The sequence below is a fragment of the Scylla paramamosain genome, chromosome 14, assembly GCF_035594125.1.
Source record: "Scylla paramamosain isolate STU-SP2022 chromosome 14, ASM3559412v1, whole genome shotgun sequence".
Taxonomy (NCBI): Eukaryota; Metazoa; Arthropoda; class Malacostraca; order Decapoda; family Portunidae; genus Scylla; species Scylla paramamosain.
Window position 1 is genome coordinate 12,517,423 of NC_087164.1, and position 17,401 is coordinate 12,534,823.

Consider the following 17,401-nt stretch of genomic DNA (forward strand, 5'->3'; position numbering starts at 1 on the left):
TCTCTCTCTCTCTCTCAAGGTCGCTCTCTCCTGTTTGTCATTCGGCTTAAGACAAATTCACACCTCGCTTTCATGTTTGTTTTTGTATTTTTTCGCTTAACTAGAAAATTTACGAACGCCGGATAGAAGAAAAGAGGACATGCTTTTTCATATCATCTTTCATTATCAACTTTTCTCACAATCGCCGCCACCACCAGCACTTCCTCCTCCTCTTCCTCCTCCTCCTTCTCCTCCTCTTTCTTCTCCTCCTTCACTACGTCATTTTTTGCGTCGTTTCGTTCTGTAAGTGAAAGAGTTATCGTGTGTGTGTGTGTGTGTGTGTGTGTGTGTGTGTGTGTGTGTGTGTGTGTGTGTATGTTTTCTTAAGGGGGCGTGTGTGCGTCTGTCTGTCAACACCCTGACTTGTAAACGGAAGGAGGTCAAGGAAAACAAGAGAGAGAGAGAGAGAGAGAGAGAGAGAGAGAGAGAGAGAGAGAGAGAGAGAGAGAGAGAGAGAGAGCGTGTATCTTGATTGTGTGTTTCTCTTGGCTGGGATGCGCACGTAAAAGAGAGAGAGAGAGAGAGAGAGAGAGAGAGAGAGAGAGAGAGAGAGAGAGAGAGAGAGAGAGAGAGAGAGAGAGAGAGAGAGAGAGAGTTTGGCACCGTTTAATAACTTTAACATGACTTTTTTCCTATCTCCTCTAGTTTCCCTTAATCTAACGGACATAATTCTTCCTATCTTTTCTTCTTCCCGCTCTCTCTCTCTCTCTCTCTCTCTCTCTCTCTCTCTCTCTCTACTTATCTCCACTTCCCGAATTCTTCCGTGTCTTTTGCTCCATATGCTTACAATTAATTACTGCCTCGCTAGTCAACCCACCTTATTTCCTCCTTTTCCTCTTCTCCCTCTCCCTCTCCCTCTCTCTTCCGCTTCCCTCCCAACCACATGTCTAAACCTTCTCTTCAATTATTACTATTAAAAAATGGTGGTATTGAAAGCTAAATTCCTATGTAGTTTTTTTCTAAAGTATTGCATACATATTTTTTTTCTTGTATTCTATAGGGATCTCTCTCTCTCTCTCTCTCTCTCTCTCTCTCTCTTTCTCTCTCTCTCTCTCTTACACACGAAAGCAGCCAAACCGTGACCGTCTTCTTTGTAACTCGCTGCCGTTTCTTCAGTTCCTACGTATTTTTCTTTATTACCCAACTTTTCTCCCTTCCTAACACGCTCGCCTCGCCTCGTCTCCCGGTAGCGCCAAGGAGAAGAAGGACACGCCCCTAGGCTCTCTTGCAGTCATCGGTGGCAGCCAGGTGGATGAGTAAGCCGTAATCTATTGCAGCGGTTGCGTAACTCTCCTTAGCTGTGTAAATTGTAATGAGTCAGTGAGTTTACGAGAGGAAGACGAGTCAGAAGTGGTAGCGCAAGGTGTTTGAGGACAGGAGAGAGAGAGAGAGAGAGAGAGAGAGAGAGAGAGAGAGAGAGAGAGAGAGAGAGAGAGAGAGAGAGAGAGAGAGAGAGAGAGAGAGAGAGAGAGAGAGAGAGAGAGAAAGATGGTTTTAGTGGGTGATTGCTTAGTTACTTAATTGTTTTTTTATTGCGTGAGTATGTGAGTGAGTGAGTCAATTGGTTAAATTTGCTTCTGTACATTTTTTTTAAATTGTTAAAGAGACCGACTTAGAAAATAAAAGATGACATAAAAAAGGAAAATAAAAAGATAAACAGTCACTTCATCCTTCATTCATTCATTCATTGTCAGTCAGTCATTTTCTCAAGTCACTCAGTCAGTCATTGACTAAGACACTCATTTAACTAGTCAGCCAGTGATGTAAGGCTGTGCAGAGTATAAACAAGCTGAAGTGAGGCAACAAAAAAGTCAAAACACCGCAAGACGCCTTGACAAAAAAGACCAGCACTTGAGTTACGGCAAGGTGATCATGAAGGAAGTCAAAACAGCCCCTGATGGCTCAATATTGCTGTGAGATTATCTGAAGTCTGTGGGATGAGAGAATCAGGGAAAAAGGGAATTATGTTTAGCGAGTGTTATGTCAATTCCACGCTGGCTTGAACTAGGAGCGTCTTAGCGGAAGGAATGAAAGAGTATAGAAGCAATGTATTCATGAAGCTGCTCTTCCTCTTTCTCCTCCTCCTGCTCTTCTTAAATTACAGAGGAAGTAAGTGTAAGTTATTTGCTTTCTAACCACGATTATACAAGAGCTGACAGATTTCCCTTGCATTTCGACACATTATGTACTTCGTTTGTAGTTACTGTAAGCTGTGGTCAATAAAGTACTTATCTATTTATCTATCTATCTACCTATCTACATACTCATCTATATCCATCTACAACTAAGCACAAATATTAAGATTCGACTTCAATAAACACAATAAACAAGGTGGGGAGTGAAATCTCTTCCTGTTTTCTTAATATTCCCTGGACGTTGGGTGCGTCTTATAAATATGAAACCTTGATCAAAGCCGCACACACACACACACACACACGCACGCAAAGAATAGCTCGGGAAACCAAACAAACTGAAATCTACCAAACACAAACACACCTGCGGGTTTAAGCAGCGCAACGCCTCACTAACTCAAGCTCGCTGGCTAAATGAGGGAGAGAGAGAAGGTTTTGAAAAAAGTGGCAAAAAAATATGAAAAAAAAAAAAAAAATTAAGTCGATCGTATTCTTAAATACCTCAACATCCTTTGACTAGTTTCAACACTTTAGTGCTATGTCCATCTTCTGTTAACATTGAAAGGACTGTAAAAAGATAATTCGCATAGAGACATAGAAAAAGAACAAAAAGGGATTTTTTTTTGTCTTTTCTATACTACTGATCTATTTAAAAGACTGTAGGACAAAAAAAAAAAAAATTAAAAGTTGCAATTCGTTATAGGGAAAATCTCTCCAGCAGTGAATGAATTAACAGGTTGTAGTGGAAGTTATTGGGAGTTTTCAAGAGTATTTTTTTTATTTTACTGATTGTTTAGCAAAGGATCATCAGTAGGTAAACATCCATGTTAACCAGACTTATTATTCCTGTGGTCTTTTAATATCGATAATAGGTTGTAGATGAAATTACTGGGGTTTTTCAAGAGTGTTTTTTTTTTTCATGATTTTAGTGACAGTTTAGCAAAGATTTCGCATCATCAGTAGGTAAACATTCTTGGTAACCAGACTCATTATCTCTGTGGTCTTTGAAAACAGTCCTGCTGAGAGCCTGAAGCGTTTCAAAATATGGGCCTAACAACCATGTAATTATAGTGAGTGAAAAAAGTGGGAAAGTAAGCAGGGAGTAAGTGGAAAGTCGAGTTTCATGTTACGCTACATATTGAAATTTACCATATACTAGTTTTCCTTTCATTTTCTTTTGCTCGTTGAGTTAATTGAGTGCAAGCTAGATCAATTGGATGTTTGAATGTATGTGTTTCAGGGGACAGGCTAACAGTTGTCTACACGGCACTAAAGTTAAACCAATCAACATCATAAGATCGCCAAAGGAACTACTGTATTTGAACTCTATCATAGCGAATTGCAATACAAATTCATTCGAGTTTACCTGTGAAATGTTGCTTTACTGAGGTTGCTGATTATCTAGCATCATATATAAACACCAATAGTAGTAATTCTTATTTTTTTCCTATTAAATTTCCATAGAGTTTCTTTTACTGCCTGTCAGCTTTTGTTGGAGTGAACGGTGGGTGGGGAGGAGCCTTCGTCTGTGCTATCCTACTTCCTTCACTTCATGTCAGTTACTATAGACCCCTTAAGGCCAACAGATGTATTGTTTATGCTTTCCTTTGTGTTCCTTTGCATTTCTCGTTGTGTGTATCAACCAGCCCTCGTTTAAGGAAAGAAAACTATGACAACAAAAAACGGAGTACGAGAGAGTGGTTAGCGAGAGAGCACGAGGGCTATGCAGAAGAGGAAGGCAAAGAATGTATGCTTAAGGAGACAGAGAGAGAAAGGGGGGTAGACGTGTCGCGTAGGGATGGGAAGGCGTGGCAAAGGGGTAAAGATTCTCTTCCTTCCCCCTTCCTCGAGACGCAAATACCCGCTAAGCAAGAACCCGAGGAGCAGGTGGTGGTGGTGGTGGTGATGGTGTTGGTAGTGGTGGTGGTGGAGACGAAAGCTTGCTAACAAAAAGAGGCGAGACACAGTCGCTTGGCAGGTGTAGTGCGGCAGGTGTGTGTGTGTGTGTGTGTGTGTGTGTGTGTGTGTGTGTGTGTGTGTGTGTGTGTGTGTGTGTGTGTGTGTGTGTGTGTGTGTGTGTGTGTGTGTGTGTTTGTATGTCTCTCTCTCTCTCTCTCTCTCTCTCTCTCTCTCTCTCTCTCTCTCTCTCACCTGCTCACTATTCATCAGGGCGCCCGTCACTATCCTCTGGCGTAGTAAGCAACAACAACCACCACCTCAAAGACACACCACCATCACCACCACCACCACCTCCACCTACGCCTTCCGCTAAGACTCTTTACCTTCCCTATGTACTCAAGTTGCAAAGGGTTAGCCACCAGAAGGCACACCAACAGACCCGTCCATTAGTCTTTCATCCTAAGCATTGCGTCCCAGTAGAGTAAGCATTCTGATTACATCTATGGAGAGTTCCCAAAACGTAGCCACTGGTGCATCCGCCTCTTTCCGCCCACCAAGTCTTGTCGCCGGCACCTACTCAGCGTGTGAAAGGCAATAAACAGGAAGCGTTTTGATTAGCGGTAGTAGGAGATGTCAGTGGTGGTGGTGGTGGTGGTGGTGGAGTTAGAGAAGGAAAGAAAATCAGGAAATGGAAGGTGAAAGGGAGGCGGAGAACAGATAAACAAATGGTGGAGCTGTAAATCAGCTCGCCTGTCGCACGGAATAGAATTATGAATAATCATTATAATATTCTCAGAGAGAGTGAGTTTAGAAATGTATCTGCACACACACACACACACACACACAAACATACACACATACACACACACACACACACACACACACACACACACACACACACACACACACACACACATGCACACACACAAACACGCACACACGTCTTCGGAGAATCTGAATGAAAAACGCTTGTCTAGATGCAGAAAAGCTAAGCAAAAATGTAACCATCTTTTATATAGGAAGACTGAACCACTGAACGTATATAGACGATATCAGAGTTTAAGGGCTAAAACGGACTAGGAGGCAACCAAACAGACACACGAGTGCATGGACGGACAGAGAAATGGACAAAGAGGTAGGCGGAAGGGTTAATAGACCATATGACAGACAGACAGGTAGACGGAGGGACAGGAAGACAAACAGAAAATATAAATAGATAGAGGAAATGGGAAATAGAAAACTGTATAGACAAACAGACAGACAAACAGACAAACAGACACACGGACCTCAACACCTTTCCGTACACATTCTCTTCCTGACGTCACCACCACTACCACCACCACCACCACCTCCCGATATCATGCATGATGTCGAGTTCTCGCTGACATCAAGAATATTTTGGGCGCCACCGACGTAACGTTTCCCCGCCACACCACTCCCTCTCCCACCCGCTCCCTCTCACTCCCTCTCTCTCTCTCGCTCTCTCTGACGTCACAAGATTTTTTTCTTCTATTTTCACGAGACTTTGGAGCTAAATTATCAGTTTTCTTGAGAGAGAGAGAGAGAGAGAGAGAGAGAGAGAGAGAGAGAGAGAGAGAGAGAGAGAGAGAGAGAGAGAGAGACTTGCTACAGACTCACGAATGCATCAACAATTTCCTCCTCCTCTTCCTCCTTATCCTCCTCCTCCTCCTCCCTATCCTCCTCCTCTTCCTCCTCACTTGCGTTAACAGAAGGAAAAAGGTTCGTAATCAAACCATAAACACACGCCAAGAATAGAAAAAAATGTTAATTGCAGATGCCTGAGACTAAACCAGGCAAGATACATTTAATTCTGCTGAGCTAATAATATCATGCATTGCTCACTGTTACGGGAAAGTGGAAGACAGACAGCGAGAGTGGCAAGTGAGCGAATGAAAGTGAAAACAAGGAACATAACAGATAAGAGTACATAGGAATATTCAGTGTGACAAGAAGGTGAAGATGGAAGGAAGGTAGCGAAAGTGACAAGTGATAGGGCGGAGGAGTGAAGGAAATAGGAATATGAGTAGTACATAGGCAGATTAAATTCTTTAAAGTGGAGGTGAAGACGGAAGGAAAACAGTAGAGGTGACAGTTGACAGGATGAGAGAGTGAAAGTAACAGATAAATATGAGTAGATAGGTGAAGAAGTGAAGACGAAAGGAAGACAGTGACAGATGACGCGATGGTGTGATGACAATAAAATAAATAAATAAAGGAACATGACAAGTGCGTGTGAATGTGGGAAGTAATCATTAAAATTATTTCCTTAATTTCTGTACACATTTTGACATTAATATTCAGATATCCATTTAAATTCTCCCTGTCTTAAACTTCTGACTGTTATGTTTCTCTTTAAAGTTAACAAGATATTTTGATGCAAGTTTGGGATTTAATATCCAAACACATCACGGACAGCAAGTGCAGTGATGGAGTAAGTCAAATGTTTTAAACCATGGAGTAAATTTTTGTTCAGTAAAATTGTCTAGTTTAATTTAATGAGTATTATGTTGTTGTTTGCAGGGAAAGGGTTGAGTAGTTTCAGGAAAATACATATGAATGTAAGAGAAAAAAGTGTTGTTTAAATCACTGTTCCTAATATTTTTTTTTGCATGGATTTTACATCGGCATGAACGAATGAATGAACGAATGAAACTCTCCAACTTCTGTTTCTACCGATACTTTGCCGATTGGTTTTAATGAAGGAAGAAAACGAACGACGAACAGAACAAGAGGCGACAACCTTGCTAGATCTTGTTAGACGATTTCACGGCCCTGGAGACGCGTGGGGCGGGCGAGAGGGCGGCAGCAGTGAGGGTGTCATTACTCCAATGAGGGGCGGGAAGGGCGACGCTTTTGGGTGAAGGGGGAAGGCAGAAGAGGGGACGCACTAGAGGAGGGGCGGTATATGGCACTGGGCGTGACGGGTGTGGCACCAAGGAGGCACGCCGCCCCCGTCCCTCCCACTCATCTCACCGTAGGGCCTCTTAAGCCGCCCTGGCACCGTTACCGACAGCTCGTGGCACCTTCGCCCCGTGTTCCCTCCCACCACCCACCACCACCCAACACTGCTGCTGCTGCTGCTGCTGCTGCTGCTGCTGCCGCTGCCTCAAGTGCCCTCCAGATTCGTCTTCGGGCGGAGTCAGTCACGGTCGCGTCCTGGTGGTGTCTAGATCGTCCCTCCTTCCCTCCCCTCAGCCTCAGCCATGCCGGTGAGTGCAGCCCCCCATCCCCTGCCCAGCCCATCATCCCTGCCCAGCCTGCCTCTACTCTTCCATTCCATTCACAATACCCCTGCTTCCACTCTCCACTTCATTCACAACACCCCTGCTTCCACTACTACACTCCATTCACATTACCCTGCCTCCATTCCACCTTTCCATTCACAACACCCATCTCCTCTCCACCTCACCAAATACAACAATCAGGATTCCACGCCTCATTCATTAGACTCGCAACTCCTCACACGCTCCTCGCCTCACTCAACACCTGCCTCACCCAAACACACTCACTCATCCGGTACAAGCCTCGCCGCACCGCACTGTTCATTCATCCACGCGTGCATCCATCCATCCACACCCGCCTCAACCACTTGGCGTCCCTCACACGTGCCCACGATTCCTCCACTTGTATCCTTCGGCTTCCACCTTCCACCTAGAATGTCAACTGTATATTCTTCACATTCATGATTATACAACATGAATCACATATGCATTTCCTGGTGTAGATATTCATTCTCTTTCTTCTTCTCCTCCTTTTCCTCTTCCTCCTCCTCCTCCGGGTCGCTCAGTGCAAGGAAGTGCTGTGGTTTCAAAGTGTCATGTGGTCGCAGGTGTTACGTGGTACTAAGGAACATAACGTGGGTGATGGTTCTTAGACCAAAGACGTGGTGGATTCAAGTGACAGTTAGTGGTACAGACTGTTCCACTCACTGAATATCTTTGTACCCACAGCCACATCCACACACATGCTTCTCTATGCTACATATTCATAATCCTACAGCTATCACAATGAAGTCAATCTCTTTCACAAAACGACTTTCTTTTCACTCAACAATACACTTCTCTATTAATTCACAGCTCCTTCCTTCGTTCCTTCCTTCCTTCCTTCTGCCATCCTTTATAGCTTCACACAGATCCATTACCACTCTCCACACACACACACACACACACACACACACACACACACACAGACACCACCCCAGTGAAACACTCAACCACATTCACCATGCATTAAGTACAAAATCTAACCAGACAACCTACCCACAATGCTCTGTTCACTCCCACAATAACTCTCCTACGCTAGAAACTCCTCCTCCTCCTCTTCCTCCTCTTCCTCCTCCTCTTCCTTCTCCTCTCTACATTATGTAATTCTTTGATTTTTCTTTTCTTTTCTTTCTTCTTGTTTTACTTTTTGTTCGTCTTGAGTGAAAGTGTAAAAAAATGAAATGATGAATAATGAGTTTGTTTGTTAGTTGGCTTCTTTCTCTCTTGCCTTCCACTCCTCCCCCCGCCTCTCTCTCTCTCTCTCTCTCTCTCTCTCTCTCTCTCTCTCTCTCTCACTGTCAGAGTCAAGGGCGAGGCTGTCAAGACACATGAATGCAAGCAGAGGTTTACGTTATGTTGCTACGTCAAGTTATATAATTATCTCGCCTTTTCTTTGATTTTTCATCCATGAGTTAATGTTTGTGTTGGGGTCTTGTATATTTTGCTTTTTCTTAGTTGGGTTTATTTGAAGATTCGTCTGTCTTGTGTTTTTCCTTGGGCGCACATCGTTTGTCTGTCCTCCCCCCTCTCTCTCTCTCTGTCTTACACTCCTTACTTTCTATATAATCACCATCACCATGAACTCCTCCTCCTCCTTCTTCTTTACCTCCTTCAGATCCTTCTCCTCCCCCTCCTCCTCCTCCTTCTTCTCCCCTTCGTCTTCTACGTCCTTCCCTTCTCTTTCTTCTCCCTCTTCCCATCCATCTTCTTTTTAATCTTCAATCCCCCTTCGTGTCGCCCTGTACCACCACCACTACCACCACCACCATCACCAATACTACCACCACCACCACCTTCTCCTTTTCCCTTTTTTTTCCCGTGTTCCGTTCATTTCCTCTTTGGCAGCGAAGACGCGAAACGCTGCCAAGTTTAGCCAGACCACGACGCCTCAGGCTGGAGTTTCTTCATTAGTGAAATGGGAAAGTCCAACTCTATGGCGAGGCGGGCTGGGTAGGTGGGTAGGTGGGTGGGAGGGCAGGGAAGGGGAGGGAGGGGAGGGAAGGGAAGGGTTGAGTGGGAGGGTAGGAGAAAGGACTGGTTAGGTGAATGGGTGGGTGGAAAGGATTGGTTGGTTAGAAGGGAGGGAAGAAAGGATAGGTAAGGAGGAAGAAAGGGAAGGTGAAGGGTAAATGAGGAAGGGAGGAAAAGAGGGATGGTAGAGAAAAAAAAAACAAGAAAAGGAAGGAAAAGTGAAAGGGAGGAAATGTTGAATGGAGGAAAGGAAAGGTAAGGATAAGGAAAGGAAGGTGAGGGTAGGGAAAGAGGAAGGAAAGGAAGGAAAAGTAGATGGGAGGGAAAATTAAATGAGTAGCAGGAAAAGAAGGTGGGAGAAAGGAGAGGTAGGGATGTAAGATCCGAGGGAGGGAGGAGTGGAGAGGTGAGTGGGAATGGGGAGGGAAAGGAATAAATAGAAAGGGAGGAAAAGGAAGAGGAAGAGAGGTGGCTTAGAATAGACGAGCGATTAAAATGATCACAAAAATATTTAAGAAAATAAAGTTTAATAATGACAATAAAGGTAGTTGGCTAGTAACTCTCTCTCTCTCTCTCTCTCTCTCTCTCTCTCTCTCTCTCTCTCTCTCTCTCTCTCTCTCTCTCTCTCTCTCTCTCTCTCTCTCTCTCTCTCTCTCTCTTACCAAACCAAACATCAAACCAAATTCTATTCACTAACAATTTCTTTATCTCTCTCTAAACTTAAAACTAAGGAAAAGTTTTGACATCAATCTTAATTTCTGAAGCACTCACTTTCATGTCCTTTGTAATGCCACTATCGCCAATTAATTATGCGTTTGCGGGACTCGGACGCTTAAAAACACATCACTTGAGGACATTCAGGCATTCAAGTGTAAGTAAATACGTTGTGATAATCTTGTGTGACTTTTACCGCTGAATCTTGACACCATAGCGTATAGGTGTTTGTGGAAGCGAGTGGAAAAAACAAGTGGATTTGATGCCTCATAGATTACGTATAAATTGGCTAGTGTTTGTTTTTGGGTGGTCGTCCGCGTGTGAGTGTGTGTGTTTATGTGTGTGTTTGTGTGTGTGTGTGTGTGTGTTTATTTGTCACAGGAATAAAACACGAAAAGCAAGAGGACATTTAGGAAGAGAAAGATGAAGGAGGAGAAGAAGGAGAGAGAAAGAGAGAAGGATTAGTAAAGATCGAGAAAGAGGAGGAGGAGGAGAAGGAAGAGGAAGAGAAAGATGACGAAGGATATGAAAAGGTCAAAGAAGATGAAAAAAATGCGAGATAGAGGGGATGAGATCAAGGACGAGGAAGGAGGAAGGGAAGAAGGAAAAGAAGAGATGATGGTGGATGAGGAAGAGGAGGAAATGAAGAGACATATCAAGACGAATAAAAAGAAAAAAAAAACGAAGATGAAAATGGAAAGGTCAAGGAAGATGAAAAATAAGATCTAGACGAGGAAGAGGTGAAAGTAGAGGAGGAGGAGAGCACGGAAAGAAGGAAGGAGGCAGGGAGGAAGAAAAAAGAAGAGAAGGTGGAAGTAGAGGAGCATGAGGAGCACGAAGAGAAGGAGGGAGGCAGGGAGGGAGAAAAACATAGGGTAGGAGCGGAGGGGAGCTACATAGTAACTCACAGCACGGAGGAACTTAAGTATAGGTTGGGCATTACACGCCGGGGTGAGGAAGTGTGGCCTCCTGCTGCTGCTACAGACACTCTACCAGGGGACGAGGAGCACTAGAGAACACAAAGGAAGGTCAAACAGCAAGAACAAGAGGTCGAGCAGTTAGGAACACAAATGAAGACCGAACAGCAAAAACGATGATACGAAAGGCAGCAAAGAAGCAATAATGAAGGAGAGGGAAGACCAAACAGCAAGAACGAGGGTACGAAGAATAATAGGGAACACAAAAGAAGACCAAACAGCAGTAAGAAACACAAAGGAAAACCAAAAAAACAAGAACGAGATACGAAGAACAGTAAGGAACGCAAAGGAAGATCAAACAACACAAGCAACCAATCCTAAGGAACACAAAGGAAACCAAACGCTGGACAGTTTAGTAAAGGAGCATTACATAGAGTTACATAGTATCCAAACAGCAACTGATCCTTAGGCCCTTGTATGGCTGTTTGGCAACTAATTCTATATACTATTTAAGAGATGGGACAGGGCAGGATAGGATAGTGTAGCAGAAGAGATACGATTACGTAGTATTGAAGGAGGGGGTGGAGGAGGAGGAGGAGGAGGAGGAAGAGGAGGAGGAGGAGAGAGGAAATGGGAAAGACAGGGGTGTAGGAGAAATGGAGGAGGAGGAAGATGTATTGGAGGTATTTTTACGGGTCCTAAAGGGGAAAGAGAGAGAGAGAGAGAGAGAGAGAGAGAGAGAGAGAGAGAGAGAGAGAGAGAGAGAGAGAGAGAGAGAGAGAGAGTAATGTAAGAAAGTGAGAAAGAAGGGAGGGACAGATATGAAGATTCTGATTCTGATTCTGATTATTATTATTATTATTACTATTATTATTATTATTATTATTATTATTATCATTATTATTATTAATATTATTATTATTACTACCACCACTACTATCATCATCATCATAATTATAGTTTCCAATACAGCAACTTTCCTAGTCACTCCCAAACACACACACACACACACACACACACACACACACACACACACACACACACACACACACACACACACACACACACACACACACACACACACAAGATTAGATAAGTATATGGAAGGAGATGATAAGTGGTAATAGGTAGTCATGATTTATAAAGGGAGAGCCACGTGTAGCGCTGATGCCTTCTTGCACCTTCCCTTACTTTTTTATATCCTTGTGTCTTAAAACACTTCCTTCCCAAGCAAACTTCTTTATACCCGATACTAAAACGTACATTTCTCCCCCAACATCTCTCCACCATGGCCTGGACTGCAACGCCTACACTACTAACGGCACCTTGCACTCGACCTCTCACTTTGACTGACACCCACAACTCATCCACGCAACCAGAACCGCAACAAAGAACTGGAGCAGGAGGTGATGGCGTGGGTGGAGGCGGTGATGGGCCAGAAGCTACCACCTGGAAACTTTGATGATGTGTTCAAAGACGGTGTGGTTCTGTGCAATCTCATCAACAAGATCCAGCCCAACTCCGTCAAGAAGATTCAGACCTCCGGCGGCTCCTTCAAGCTTATGGAGAACATTCAGAGGTGAGAACAGGGCGAGGTGAGGCGATGGGGGCGGGGGTTCGGCTGGAGTGGTAAGGTTGTATGGTGGAGAGTAGGGATGTTTGGGAATGTATGTTGTTCCTTGTTTAGTGGATTTTCTCTGGTTCGCTGGTTCTGGTTTTTTGTTTGAGTTAGTATTTCTTCTTTTTCTTGTTCTTGTTCCTCTTTTTTCCATATTGTCTATCTCTACTCTTTCTCTCTTTCAGTCTGTCTTAAATTATATCATTGTCTCCACTCCTAATTTTTCTCCTGCTGCTATAAAGTACATCATGTTTAGTTAGTGTATCTAGGCGCTCTATTCTTGTCTTCATTGTATCATTTCCAGGCTTTGTGCTGTCTTCATTGTATTTAGTGTCTCCAGGCGTTCTACATCTTTAATTACTTAGTCATTGTCTCCAGTAGCTCTTCTTTTTTAGTAATTCTATTTGGCCTTCCATTACTCAGTGTTTCCGGGCTCTCTATTTATCTCTTCGTTCCTTAGCAAGACTTCTTTTCCTTCTATTGTTTAGTTAATATTTCCAGGCACTCTGTATTTTTTTTCATTGCTAAGTTGATATTTCTATGGCCTGTCTTCATTGTATGTGTTAATGTTTCCGGGAACTCTGCCACTCTTTTTCATCGCTTAGCTAAGTTTCCAGACGCTCGACTTAACAACTGATGGCTCTTGGTAATGTTCCAGGTTCCAGGAGGCCATCAAGAAGTACGGCGTGCCCCATGAGGAGATCTTCCAGACTGCTGACCTCTTTGAGCGACGCAACATCCCCCAGGTGGTGCTCTGCCTCTACTCCTTGGGCCGCATCGTAAGTACTGCCTCTAGAACACCACCTCCTCCTGTCTTGGCGTCTCTTTCTCTTCACTGTGCTTCTAGATTCACGTGTTGTTTTGGGGTCATGCTTTTTCTTTTGTTCCTCTTTCACTACCTCCTCTTGTCTTGGCGTCTCTCTCTTCGCTGTGGTTCAAGATTCACTCCTAGTTTTGTTAGTGAATATCTAGTTAGTTTTTTTCTTGTTTCTCTTTTGTTTTATTTGACTTTATTTCGGGGTTATTATCGTTTTGGCGGCTCTTGTTTCTTTTTTTTTTTTGTACGTATTCTATTCTTGTCTCCTTTTCTTTTAATATCTCATTTCATTCTTTTCTTTCTTTTGACCTTCTTCACTCTTATCATCTGCGTCTCTTCAGACAGATGAAGAAACAGATAAAGAAACGCGTGATTTCGACTCACTCTTCTAGTATTTAACATTTCAAGGAACAAATAAAGATTAATAAATACGCCTGGGAACAGATAAGCAAGAAGTGAGCATCTGAAGGGGAAAGGGAGACTAACAAATGCATGAGGTACTATATCAGCAAGGAACTGGGCATTTAGAGAGGAAAAGGAGACTAACAGATGCACCATGAAACAGATTAGCAAGGAAGTGGATGTCTGGGTGAGTACAGTTTCTGGCTGGCAAGGTGAACAGGCGAGCAAGTAAACACCTCACAGAACATTCTCTATAGGTACACCCAAGTTCAGAAATCACGTAGCTTGCCTCGTCTATTCCCACTTCTTGCATTTCCTCGTAATCTCAAGTCTCCTAATCTGCTAAGAATCGGTTGTCAGGTCTTGTAAGGGGACCGTCAGCAGATCAAAGGACTTAGGATTAAACGCAAGGCACAGTGGGGAGGGAATGAGGTACGCTACTTGACTATGCTGGCTAAGAGATGAGGGGGAGACGAGTAAACAGATAGAGAACAAGTGGAAAAATGAGAGAAAAACGCGGGTCTGAAATCAAAGCGACTATTGAGGAATGTGTATAGAAGAGGTTTTGAAAATAAAGATAAAGAAGTTTTACGAAGATTATCTGCAATAAAAGGGTAGGGAATAGAAAAGACAGAGGAGTGGAGGAGGTTGAGAAAAGAGTTTGTTCTGTAGTGGAATTGTAGACGCCGACAACGATGCTGAAAGGCAGACTAGGAAGGGAGGAATAAGTTAAGATGTTAGGACCAAGAATAAATGAATATCAGTGTACTGCTGATTAAAATAAAGTGCATAATCCTACAGTGACGCGGTAACAATGTGGAGAGAGACAAAAGAAGTGTGACAAGCGTAGTGAAGGCTGGCACATCAGTTCCTTTTGTGAATAGAGATAAAAGGCAAAGAGAATGATAGCATATACAAACAGTGCACTTAGGAGCAGCACTGAGGACATTTCAGACGAGGATGAGTTGAAAGAACGGGTAGGAAGGACTTAGTATAGTTATAAATATAGTCATAGGAGTAGCATGATATAAAGACGAGTGTAGTTATAGGAATAGACACTTCAAACGAACGTAAGTGTGAGTGAACAATGAATGGTGAATAAAGATGTCAAGGTGGCACTCTGTCTTCTTCAGCTCTTTGCTTCACGCTGGTGGGCAAAAACACGACTAATTTAAGGTGACACTTCTGCTGGCACGAAGGAAATTTAGTCTCATGGGGAAGATTTAGTAGAGTAAGCCTTGCCTCTCGTCAGTGAATGAGGAGGGGAGCTTTCACGTGGAGCTAAACGTGACAGTGGCAATAAGGCAACGGGTTCTCGAGTCCTGTGCAGTGTTTATCATTAACTATATCTCATATGAAGAAAAGAAGACAAAGTTAAGGGCATAAGTGAACCAAACGCTTCTACTACTGTGGCTCTCATCTCGTTTTCTGTCGTTCCAGAACTTGCGTGGCTAAAGATGCACGCAGGTAAAAATATTCCCACCGCTCATTCAGCAAAACATGTCTTTCTCCGGCTGTATTCTATAAAAAGCGGTGCTGGTCTTCCTTTCTAACCACATACTTACAGATCCACGCTCACCACCGTCTCGTAAACACCTTTTCACTAACCCCTGAATCTCCTTACTCCCCCCATGGCATACAACATACCTATGCATACACTTTATATTTCTACAATAATACTGCCTCCTAAACACCCTTTCCTTAATCCAAGAACACCCTCCTCACAACACACCTATAGATACACGACTCAACTCTGCCTCTAAGATATCCAAAACTATTTCATCACTTCCTGAATCTTCTTGCTCACACGACACCACGAAATACAGTAGCAACTCTGCCTTCTGAACAATCTTTTGCCACCTCACTAACTCCTGAACATTCCTGCTCACAACATAGCAAGAAATACGGTGACAACTCTGCTCCTTACTCTTCCACTAACTCCTGAATCTTGCACATAACATATACAGTACCATCGCAACATCATAAACCTTTCAGTGAAGTCCTGTCCTTCATTTCAGACCCAGAAGCACCCAGAGTACAACGGGCCGTCTCTGGGGCCAAAGATGGCTGATGAGAACAAGAGGGAGTGGGACGAGGACCAACAGAGGCAGCTGAGGGATGGTCAGATCGGCTTGCAGATGGGCCAGAACAAGGGCGCCACGCAGTCCGGCATGGGCGCCCTCAATAATACCCGCCACATGTAAGAGGAAGAGGAATCAGAAGCGCCGTGATCGAGACCGACCTTCCTTCCTTCTCTTCAGCCCAGCAAGACCTCACTGGGATCTACTAAAGGCTTCCTCTTATCTCTCGCTCCGCTACCACCGCCAAGCAAGCAGCGAATACTATCTTCTGGATGCCCCACCTTATGTTATTGTTTTGTTTTCTGTTATGATTATTTTTTTACCCCCATTCGTTCCTCTCCCTTCTCTTCCTCCTCCTTCCTGCTACTCCTGTCATCATTTCCTTATCCCTCTTCCTTCAATACACATACACTGTACACTGCTGTCATTTTATACACCTCCATCTACCTATACTTTGAGTGGTATCATTTCCTACTTGTAATTTGTTGTCTGTTCTCTCTGAGCCTCTTCTCTAAGGAATAAGACTAGACATCATAGGTGTTTGACGGTATAGAATGGAATAACGAATATATTCTTTCTCTAAACGTATTTTCAGTGTCTTACGAAGCATGGCAAAGGATGTAAGAACTCGAAACTAAACAATATACCTCTCTCAAGAACGTCACTAAAAGAGAATACAAACATTTAGGTGTGTTTAGTATAAGAGCACTGACAACGAGATCCTAAGATTCAGATAATGCTTGCACACAACACCACCATCAGTCTGTCCTTTTTTTTTTTCTGTGCAGAACGTGTTGCTCCTGACCGAGAGTGACTTAGAGTGACTGTTACGATGCGTGCAAGTCTCATTTTGTGCCAAGATGCTACTTGATTTTAATTTTACTTCACAGACCTTGAGACTTTCTTTTTTAATCTAGCATACATTTTACCCTAAGTCTCTCTCCCTCTCCCTCTCCCTCTCTCTCTCTCTCTCTCTCTCTCTCTCTCTCTCTCTCTCTCTCGCTCTCTCTCTCTCTCTCTCTCAGGACAGGACGCAGAGGTAGGAGGATAAGCAAGCCTTCCGCCGCCACACTGTAGATAGCCACTCACTTGAATCGCCATTATTTTTTTACTTTCCTTGACGTATCTTTATTTCGTTCAGTTCTCGTTTTAATTCCATTCGGCTGGAGTTAATCATTACTGTAGTTTTAACACACGAACGCTTATGACATTTGTCCTCACGGGCGAGGCGATAACTGGATGAATGTTTGTGGAGGAGTGAAGGAGAGACTGAGCGAGGGAGGATAGTGTTAAGATTGACCTGGAGGAGAATAGCAAGGATAAGACTGAGAAATGTCTTTTATTCAGTGATATCAGAAGTATAAAGTAACCTTCGTCTTTCGCTTCACTTCCTTCCCCATTCGTCCAAACACACACACACACACACACACACACACACACACACACACACACACACACACACACACACACACACACACACACTGCATAATATGGGTTATCAAATAAATGGTACTTATTTAATCCTCT

General features: G+C 43.5%; 2 protein-coding genes across 2 annotated transcripts in view; one reads left to right on the forward strand and one right to left on the reverse strand.

Moving 5' to 3' along the window:
• The window catches only part of LOC135106872 (muscle-specific protein 20-like), a 42,753-nt gene that overhangs the window by 7,792 nt on the left and 17,560 nt on the right, over window positions 1-17,401 (reverse strand). The gene's annotated exons all lie outside the window — the stretch shown is intronic.
• On the forward strand, window positions 7,078-17,395 carry LOC135106868 (muscle-specific protein 20-like). Its single transcript, XM_064016235.1, has 4 exons — window positions 7,078-7,300; window positions 12,336-12,535; window positions 13,233-13,353; window positions 15,812-17,395. Exons 1-4 carry the CDS (start codon window positions 7,295-7,297, stop codon window positions 15,995-15,997), a joined length of 513 nt encoding a protein of 170 aa, XP_063872305.1. The 5' UTR covers window positions 7,078-7,294; the 3' UTR covers window positions 15,998-17,395.